At 30.0% G+C, this 11,174-nt stretch overlaps 1 protein-coding gene across 1 annotated transcript; it reads right to left on the bottom strand.

The window, feature by feature from the left end:
- Positions 1–3,670: 3,670 nt before the first annotated feature.
- LOC141702201 (putative UDP-arabinopyranose mutase 2) lies at positions 3,671–6,017 on the bottom strand. The gene is made up of 4 exons (XM_074505896.1): positions 5,552–6,017; positions 4,855–5,105; positions 4,600–4,768; positions 3,671–4,289 (listed from the first exon to the last, which is right to left on the bottom strand). The coding sequence occupies exons 1-4, from the start codon at positions 5,867–5,869 to the stop codon at positions 3,942–3,944; spliced, it is 1,086 nt and encodes a 361-aa protein (XP_074361997.1). The 5' UTR covers positions 5,870–6,017; the 3' UTR covers positions 3,671–3,941.
- Between the last annotated feature and the right edge of the window lie 5,157 nt (positions 6,018–11,174).

The following is an 11,174-nucleotide window of genomic DNA, read 5'->3' on the forward strand; positions in this document are numbered from 1 at the left end:
GAAATGATATACCTTCTCTACATGCTGTTAAAACTTGGTTGAGAAATAGTTTCTCGATGAAAGACTTAGGCGATGCTACCTATATATTAGGGATCAAGATTTATAGAGATAGGTTGAAGAAATTAATCAACCTAGTCGGAATACATACATTGATAAAGTATTGCATCATTTTAGGATGTAGGAGACAAAGAAAGGATAGGTTTCAATGTCTAATAGGATAGTGATCTCAAAAGATAATTTCCCCTAAATCATTAGATGATAAGGGTCGTTTGAGAAAGTTCCATATGCTTCAGCAATTGGATCTATAATGTGTACAATGATATGTATTTATCCTGATTTCGTATGCTTTGAACATGACGAACATATACTAGTCTAATCCAGGTGAGGGTCGTTGGATAGTTTTCAAGAATATTCTTAAGTACTTAAAGAAGACTAAAGATTTATTTTTGGTGTATGGAGAAGATAGGGAACTAGTTGTAAAGGGTTATACTGATGCTAGTTTCTGAACCTAATTTTCGGACAGACAAGGATGATCATGTGTTTATGTCTGTTTTTTGTTTTGTCTAAATATAAGTGATGTTAGCTGGAATAGTTCACAACAAGAACATTGATGATTCTATAATGGAAGTTTAATATATTGATGTTTTCGAAACAGCCAAGAAGACTGTTTAGGCATGTCCTTGGGCGATATCACCTTATAATGAGATTAATGATAAAGGAGACATATATGTAAAGTGCATAGTAATGATAATGTTGCAGACCCAATGACTAAGGTTTTGTCGCAGCAGAAGCACGATGGTCATACTAGTTCTATAAGTATTAGATACATGGGTGATTGGCTCTAATGCAAGTGGGAGATTGGTAGTGTTTGTGCCCTAGAGACAACAATATGATGTTTTAGTTTAAGACATTTGGATTATTAATATTTATGTTCTATCGATTATTCCTTTTATAATTTATTAATTCTTAATTTACTGCGATATAAATGTTAGATTAATAAATGTCCTTGGAATATGATATGAAATTCTATATCTCTAAGTACATGACTTAGAAATGAGATTATGAGAATAGTATGAATATTCCTAAAGGTCCCTAGTCGAGTATTATTATAGGGGACAATAATAATACATTAAGACTAGTGTGTTTTTTGACTGATGATCACATCTTATTGATCATAGGTATGGTGATACTAAAGTCAAAATACAGGCACATGTATTACATACATGGTGCTGAATTGACCCGTTGTGAGATACTACATGTTTATAGTGTCATAAGTTATTCTCACAGTGATAATGATGTAATGGTCCTTAGACCTGAAGTCATTATATTTCTATTCGAGAATTAATATACTTTGATTTCATAAAAAGTTATCCTTGACCGGGTAATGATAAAAGTGGACATTAGGTATATTATGAATCGTATGAGAAATATGAATGTTCTAGATGAGATTTAACCCTTCTATTTTAATAGTGATATTATTGGCCTCTTGTGTGAGCTAGACTATGAAATGTGTGGTCACGCTCAAATGTTGATTTGATATGATAGTTTACTCATTGATCAAGGAAACTTGGATTAAACTATGATGAGGATGACACATTACATGCCTCTAGTTTAATTTATAATATTTGATTAAAGGGATTGTATTACATTTTACATTATCACGAAAGGTTTAATCGAATCACTGATTTAATTATTATTACTTGGGTAGCAATGATGTATTACTAGATGCCGCTCATTGTTTATAATTTTAATATGAGATATTAAAATTATTGACAACGTAATAATAACCTACAGGGTCACACGCAAAGAACACTTGAAGGGGAAATAATTTAAATTATGAATTCAAATTAAATATGTAATTTGTTTTAATTATGATATTAATTAAGTATGACTTAATTAATTAAATAAATAAAATAGAGAAATTACTTAAACTTATTCTGAAATAAGTTATTAATTAATTAAGCATGACTTAATTAAATTATAAATTGGGATTTCGGATTAGTATAAATTATAATTAGATTATATTTAGAAAACTCATTCTTCTCTGTATATAAACTTCTTGAGGACTGATTTATACAAATGGATACATAGTTTACAAAACCCTGGTCGTTCAACGCAAAAGAGGAAGGGAGGCAGAGGTGGAGTTCTCGGGTGCTAGTACACATCAATTCTTCAAGAAAAGCGTTTATGTGGATACCGTAGAGCGAAGATCGCGAGAGCGGGATACGTGGTGATTTAACAAGGTTTGGAACTCCATTAATCCTCCATTAATGAACTTTTAAAACTTCTTTAAGGTAAAGATTCTTACTATGAATTAAATATCTATTTTTGCATGGATCCTACGTAGGATTTTAGTTTTATTCTAGTTTTAATTTAATTTTACATCGTTTCCGTTGCGTTTATATGCTCGAAACCCTTCAGAGATGTCATCAGGCTTGCTAATGACCTTATCGAGAGCTCCTTTTAAAGCCCAAGAAAACCCTAAACGACACTTGGGAGGGATGGATTTCGCAGAACGTAAGCCCCTAGCAAACAAACTGTCAAGGAGAGGCACATTAAAACTACATATTGATCCAGCACAGAGTCAACAACCTCACTAGGCTGCTCAAATGAAGCCCGCGGCTTGGTAAAATTATAAGGAATAAATCTAACACCATCACCACTATTAGGAGGCGACACAAAATCAGAACCCCTATCACGACAACACTTAGCACGTAGAGTATGCGTCTTGAAACAAACTCCACACAACCAAATCCCCATACATTTAAAGGTAAGCTCTGTCTCTTAGAAAATATTAAAATTAGTGGAAAGAGAGTGTTTTGTAACAGACTGCGCATCAATACTACGATGACGATCACAAATGTGTGTGATTAAAGAAGTGTTTGTAAGCCCATTCCCATTACCATCAAGACACCCATCTACAAACGGACAATGAAATCGCATAACCGCCATAGAAAGTAAAAAGAAAGAAATTACCATAACCCCTAGCACCTCCTTACACCACCCGCAAACAATGGCAGCGATGGCCCCCAACTCCCTCTCTCGCACTCTCCCTATGGTTATTATTATTATTATTATTATTATTACTACTACTACTATTATTCTTGTTGTTGTCGTTATTGTTCTCATTATTATTCTCATTATTATTCATATTGTTATTATTGTTATTATTAGTATTATTGTTATTATTGTTATTATGCAGGGTTATACATTTCTTCAAAATAAGAAATGAGAAGTAAATCCAGCACCATTTTTACCAAATTTTCAATTCTGGCCAAGCAAAAGTTGAATTTTTATAAGTCGCAGAAGTGAAACCGTAATATCCAAAAAAAATTGATGTATGTATGTCGTTTGGACAAGAGGTCTAGATATTATTAACATCAATTAATGTTTAGAAAATTAAGACTCATTCTTAATTAAGAACGAATTTGGTGTCTGTTGTTTGGACAAGAGGTCTAGATATTATCAACATCAATTAATGTTTACAAAATTATGACTCATTCTTAGTTAAAGAACGAATTTAGAGTTTGATTCCTTTGCGAGAAGCTCCTAAGCACATACAGACAACTAAACGCAATTCTATGTCCTATTCTGCAGAAGGTTTAGTTGGAAGTTGGAACAGATGGAAGACATAAAATTGTAAGAAAGAAAAAAGGATTCTTACAGCAAGTAAAGTATAATTCTTGTTCCATCACATTGTTGATAATTTATTCCCACAAGACAGAGACTAAACATTAAACATATAATGCTTCAGTGTGGAACTTAAAAATGCAAAATATAGAAGTAATCCAAATAAAGACAATAATAACTAACAATTCCTCAACACTGCAAAGTCAATATTTAGATCCTAACCCTCAAAGCAAAAGAATTACTATTAGGATGGATATGCTTGTCTCTCTTCATTTCCCCCCAAAATATCACATCACAATGCTGTTAGTTTTCTATTTCTTGGGGCCATTAGAGACCTTGGCCGCTGCTGCTGCAGCACCCGATGGGTTCAATTCATCCCAAGCTTCAATCCATGTAACCATGGCATCGGCAAGCTTGATGAAGTAATCGTCCACCTTTCCAAGCTTTGCCTTCACTTCTTTGGAGAGCTCCAGGTAGCATTGCTGGACAGTTGTGCACTCCTTAGGAAGCTTAACAGCCTGGAAAAAGGGGATCAGTTCTTCTTGCCAGTAGATACCTTTGTATTCTTTCTTCAAGTTTACAAATGGGTTGCTTGCTTTACTGTGCCAGATGTATGGCAGGCCGGTCTTGACTCCCCACCCCATGTGATCGCAGATCACCTAAAAATGTCAAATGTGAATAATGGTGACAATATCTGGCCTGATCTGGACAATTGACAAAATATAAAAAACACAATTTGACTAAGCTTTATTTAGAAGTCCTTTTAGCTCTCATATATTGATTCTTATCAAATTTTAACAAGTTTTAGAACGACATCACCAGAAACTTGAAATTGCAAAAGGCTACCATTACATCAAATGATTTGTTTTTTAATAATATATAGTCTCATTCAAAATGCAAGTGCAAAATCACTAAGTTCACCTAGAACAACCTATTACGACTTGAGCTTAGAAAGGGATCGGTCAATACCTTGATGCACCATCCAGCCCACATATCATCATAACGCCCAATTGGCTGACCATCACCCATTAGGCCAAAGTACATTGCAGGGCCAATCAGTTCACGATCAAATCCCAAGTTCATACCACACATGGGGAAGAGAGTTCCCTTTGGAATGGTCATCACTGCATCAACATACCTGTAAAATAAAGAATTGAATTTAAAGTCCAACAACAGAAACAAGTGAGTAGTTAAATGACAAGTAAAATACAATATGTCACGTACCTAGTGTTTCTCTCACGGGGCTTAACAAGCTGAGTAGGTGCATCATAATCTGGTATGTTAAGCCAAAGGCCATGGGACACTGCAGTTGGGGCACCCTCCCGAAGACTGAATGGGTAACCACGGACAAAGTCAGCACCTTCCCTGTAAGGATCATAGAGGGTGTTGAAGAAAAATGGGGTAGCTGGGCTTAACAGGTTGTTGATGTGCTGCTCAAGTGCATTGATTTCTTTTCCCGAAGGATCTTTGGCAACCTATAGATAAAATTCACAAATGAAACAACCACAATTAATAAAAGAAACCCAAAACGCTTAATGTGAGAAGTAACATACATAATTTAATTTTCTAACCAGACAACAATTCACATTTCCAATGGCAGTGTGCACCATCAAACTACTGTATCAGACAGATCACTTAAGATAATATACACAACAGATGCAGATCTACAAATGTAACTAACAGTTCTAAGAATTAGATCTTAAAATTAGAAAATAGCAGATCCAAAAACATAAAACTTAAAACACATATGTGAAATACAATTTAAGTAAAAACTTAATCAAGAATCAATGTTTTTGAAATTTCAAACAACCCAAATCATAAACCCAAAAACCCTAAAAACATCACACAAATCAAAAAGCAGATCCAAAACAAAAGACGAAAAGGGGGGGGGGGTAGTCAAAAGAATATTATATATACTTACAAAGCAATCATCATCAATGGTATAGATATACTTCTTCTTAGAGACCATGTATCCAAAACACCTACAAGCAGAGTCTTTGAAAGAGATACAAGAAGCTTTAGGACCCAAAATCCTATTAATATCATTTCGATTATACAACTCATAATCAAAGCCTTGGGGGACTTTAATAGTCTTTGAAGGATCACCATCTTGAACAATAATCAAATGATATTGTTCAAAAAAGGGTCTCCACATTTCAAGAAAATCAAGGCTTCGAATGGTGGGAATCACTATATCTAGCTCATCTTTCAAAAGGGGTGTTGGAGCTGGCCCAGCCATGGATTAAAGAGGAGGAGGGGTACAGAGAGAGACAGTGTGCAAGTATAGGTGAAGAAAAGAGGAGAGGGGGTGAGGATGTATTTAAAGGCCAAAAATGTAAGCGCGTCAAGACCTGGGGAGATACAAATGTAAAACTATACGTTTCGATTGGGGGAATGTGTTATCCGCCAAACTTCATTGGTGGGCAACATTGTCATTCTTATTTTATAATCCATTATTAATAATAACTGGTTAGAGCATCTCCAAGGTAACATGTAAAACTGTTAAGCTAAAATATGATACCTGTAAGCATTTTTACTCTGGTGGCATTACCTATTACAATTAGCTATATTTATAATATTATTCTTTTTGTTAATTTTAAATATATAAATAAAAAAGTTTAATTATTTCTTTTTTTTGAAAAGGAGTTTAATTAATTATATTTTATATTAGTGGAAATAAAATAATATATTTAATAAAAAGATATTTATTATAATATTATAATTTTTTTATAATTATATCAATATTTTAAAGTAAACATTATAAAAAAAAATGAGTAATTATTATGAACATTACTTACATATATATAAAATAAAATATATGACTATAACATATATTAATATATTAGAATTTTTATAAATTTAGTTAACAATAAATTATTTTTCACACTTAATATTACATAACATTTTTTTATAAATAAAAATACATTTATACATCTATACATATAATAATTATGAAGATATATACATCATTTTGATGATGATATATACATCAGGAGATGACGTGGAGTATTATAGATGATGGATGAACAATCAACAAATGTGGCGTGCTTGTTTTTCGTTATCTAAAATTATACCTAACAGGTCTTCCCGTTGGAGCGTTCGAGATGCTCTTATAAACTTTTACGATGCACGCGCTAATTATAACATAATATTATTATTTATATAATATTTTTTATAAAAATAAGAAAAATATTAAAGATAATTAAATAAAATATAATAACTATGTATTATTGAAATTAATGATACATATATTTTTTATATTATACTTACGACGGATTCAAATTTGGATATTTAAAATATTAAGATTTAAAATATTGTTCATATTGAATATAAGGAATCAAATATATTTATTTTAAAATTTAATAATACCATCACCTATCAATACTAAATTATTAAAATCGAAAGATATTAAAAATATGACATGATTACTTATATTTTAATACTTGCACCATAAATTTTTTATATTATAACTAAAATTTTAGTGTACAAATTTTAAATTCAATTTTTCTTTTATTTCATAAACTTCCATTTTTTTAGTTATCGGTGTTTCTTAAACATAAAGAATTCCGTTTCAACATAAGAAATCCTATTTCATGTTGGCCTATATAAGAACGTAAGAGAATGCATGTTTTGTATATTTTTCAATTTCATGTATTTTTAATTTAATTTTTAAATATAGTATTTGTATTCATCTCATGTATATTAACTATTAAGAATTAATTGATTATGAGATTATTTGGTCTCCAATTCGGAGAAATTATAATTTGAATTAATTTTAGAAGAGTCAAAGATACATATTTCTTTACTTTTAATATTAATAATGTTTTTGAGAGTCGTGTTAAATATTTTTTAGTAAGTTACTAACCAAAAAACCAATCTTACCTATTACTATTAAAATAGCATATTACGCTTGAAATATCATATAACCTATGTGATGTATGATTTAATTTTAATACATATTATCATATTATTATTAGATTTACTTTTTATTATAAAAGGTAAATTATGAAATAAAATAAATAAGTTTTTGAAATTTATAATATTAATTTTAATGTAAATTTTTTAGTCTTATTTTTTTCAAATTTATTTATAATGGTACGATCCAAATATTTTTTGATATAAATGGGCCAATGAAGTGATTTTTAGTATCGAGTCTTGTGACAACTATGTGCAAGTGTGCTCTGTGAGAAATTTAGCATGACTAATGGATATATAACTTGTCTATATGACATTTTTTAAATTAATTATATATATTTTTAGTCCGCATGATGAACGGAAAATGTTTTTGTTGAGAGGGAGTGACATACATTGAGTCAGCGTACGCGTATTTTTTTAATGAAAAATAATAAGTGTTAGCCTGTTTTTTGGAAAGTGTTAACCAATTAACCAAATAAAATCATGTGTTGCTTATAATAGTGTAATATAGATAGATAGATTATTATTTTTTTAATTTTTTTAAATATTTTTTCTTAATTATATTATTATATTATAATTTGAATTACTAAAATTAATTTTGAATGTGTTTGGTTTTTTACAAAAGAGGTAGAAAAGAAGTCGAGTGCAATTAGATATTAAGTTGGAAAAGAATTCATAGAGTTTGTAGTTATATTAGATACTTGATTTATTTTTTTAATAAAATTATATTTGTTTAAACTTTATTTTGGAAGGTGTTGGCATACTTTTTAGGAAGGTGTTACCCAAACCGACCAAACGAAAACGAAATCATGTAGGAAAGAAGTTGTGTGCAATTAGATATTAAGTTGGATAAGAATTGATAGAGTTTATACTTGATTTATTTATTTAATAAAACTAGTTTAAAACTCGTGCGATGTACGGACTGCATAGATTTTTTTAGTATTAAATAATTTTAAAAACAAATACTTGAATTCAATTTTTAATTTGGTTCTTTTAAAATTTTAAATGATAAAACTTCATGATAATTATATAAGTAAACGTATATGTTCATAACTTTTTAGAACATTTAAACTTATTTAAAGTGATAACATTGGTAAGGGGGAAATATTATTATAATAAAATTGTTATTTTATTGGGGTAAAATATAATGTCTCCATTAGGTTGTAACCTTTAAAAAATATTATTTTAGCATAATTTTGTTTTAGACTGAATAATTAGTATATATGTTTTTTTGTTGGTCGAATTGTATTTTTATTTTAGTTTTGTGCTAATATGAATCAATTGTATAATGTATTTTTTATCCTGGATAAATAAGTCAATTGTATAATGTAATTTTTTATCCTGGATAAATAAAATATATTATTTTATTTATCCAAGTTCATAAGTATAATTTTTTAGGAGGATAGATAGTATTATTATTTTATCTTAACCCGAGTTACATTAAGTTGAATTTAATATAAATTATAGTGATATAGAGTTCGATATAAAATAGAATTTAAATTGATAAAGTAATAGAAGAAATTGACTTCAATATCAATTAGAATTAGAATTGATATACCCAATAATTAGAGTTAGAGTAATTAAGTAAGGATAATTAAGTAATTTCAGCAAGTACCGACCGACTGCCAAACTTTTAATATTTCGTCTATTATAATATATTATAGATATATTAACATATTAACTCTTTTACACACATAAACAATCGTATATTCTTATATCCCTAAATCCTCTATACAAATCCCTAATCAATTATTCTCGAATCTCAATACTCAACTTACTTGCTCGATAGATTCAATAATTATCACTTAAATATCAAGTAGATAGTAATTTATTTAGCAAAAACAAAAAGTAGGTAGTAATTTAAAATCTTAAGAATTGAATTTGTACGTAGTAATTTCTAATTATCAAGTAATATTAGTGAGTAGTCAGTAGTAATTAATTAGTAAAAATTACTTTAATATCAATTATGGACTCGTGATAGTAGTTTTTTTATAAATCTGAGTATTAAAACATCAATACTGAATTAATGATATGTGGTTTTATTTTTGTAAATCTAATGGAAGGTTAATGACATTTAAATAGAAATATTTTTTATTATTTATTAAATAATTTTCTTCCGATTAATGCTCCGATTAATCAATCTGATTAATCACCGATTATCAGATTAATCACTGAAAGGTCCCTCCACCGAACAATTTTGATTCCCGCTTTTTAGAACACTGATTAAATGGTTTAATCCCGACTTGTCCATACAATTTTATTCCTCAAAAAATAACAATCACCTAATAATATAAGTCTCTTTATTTATCTACTCCCTCTATCCCGTTCAATTATATACAGTTTTCTTTTTGGGACGTCCCTCTCAATTGTATACGTTCCAAAAATAGTACATTTTTATACTATAAAATACAATTACACCCACTTACATCCATTACTTTCTTCCACTATACTCACTTTACATATTAAATATTAATCGGCTCCACCATTTTATTCACTTTCCTTACTTTTCTTCATTAAATAACACTTTTTCTTAACATCCGTGTCACTTCCCTAATGTATACTAATCAATGGGACAGAGTGAGTATGTTATAAATCAGACTTGAATTTTGATGATAAACAAAACACATAACATAATTATGTTAAGTCAAATTATAGTGTTTAACAATTAATCATCCTATGGGATAGTCATTAAAGGAGAAGCTCATCAACTGATGATATTTTGGTAATATTTTCTATGAGATTCTTGTGATAGATAATGATGTTGTTATTCGTTCAGAGGTCTTGTTCACTCGATAGATAATCTAAAATAGGGCGGCTAATTATAAATATATGATGACATCTCATTCTAATTAAGTGAAGTAAGTTATAAACTATTAAGTGAAGCTACAACATCAACGTCAAACTGCATTATCCATCAACGGTTAAACCAATAGCTATCAACGGATAAGAAAACTTAAATAGCTGGTGATAGTGACTTGACAGCGGTCAAATCCCGAGTATAACATAACACATGGGTTGATAAGAATTGTGGAACCCTCCAAACCCGGGTCAGAAGTTTGGGGTCCACAACACATACACAATATATAAACCTGCATAAGAAATATTATTTGCAATGACCCTGCTTTACATAACCACGAATCGCAACAGGTTAAAGTATGAAAACAAGCCACAATCTTAACTTTTATTACAACGTACCAAATCCCAACTAATTTAACTTATAAATGATAATTAAATTATTCTTACAATCTTATTATCTCACTACCAATATAAGCTCCTGCTAGTTCGATCCAACTCAATCTAGAATCCTAACTCGTACTCTAGACTGAGGAACCTCGCTATCAACCATATCATTTTTAACTGTAGAATACATAAAAAGATTCGCAAGAGTGAGTAACTAGCTCAGCAAGTCATAATAACGATAACTGAGGTTAAACAATGTTCAAATAGAAATGATTCAGAAGAATCAAGTTTCTTGTTAAATAATCATTAGAATTGGATATTGATTTTTAAATTTTGAAACCAAGGTTAGGCTGTTGATCAGTCACGCACTAACCTCGAGCAAGGCACACAGCTCTGCTCTATAAACTGGATCCAAGGCACAAATTGGCCTAACTCGACCACGAATCTGA

Source organism: Apium graveolens, unplaced genomic scaffold (genome assembly GCF_009905375.1).
Source record: "Apium graveolens cultivar Ventura unplaced genomic scaffold, ASM990537v1 ctg4778, whole genome shotgun sequence".
NCBI classification, from domain to species: domain Eukaryota; kingdom Viridiplantae; phylum Streptophyta; class Magnoliopsida; order Apiales; family Apiaceae; genus Apium; species Apium graveolens.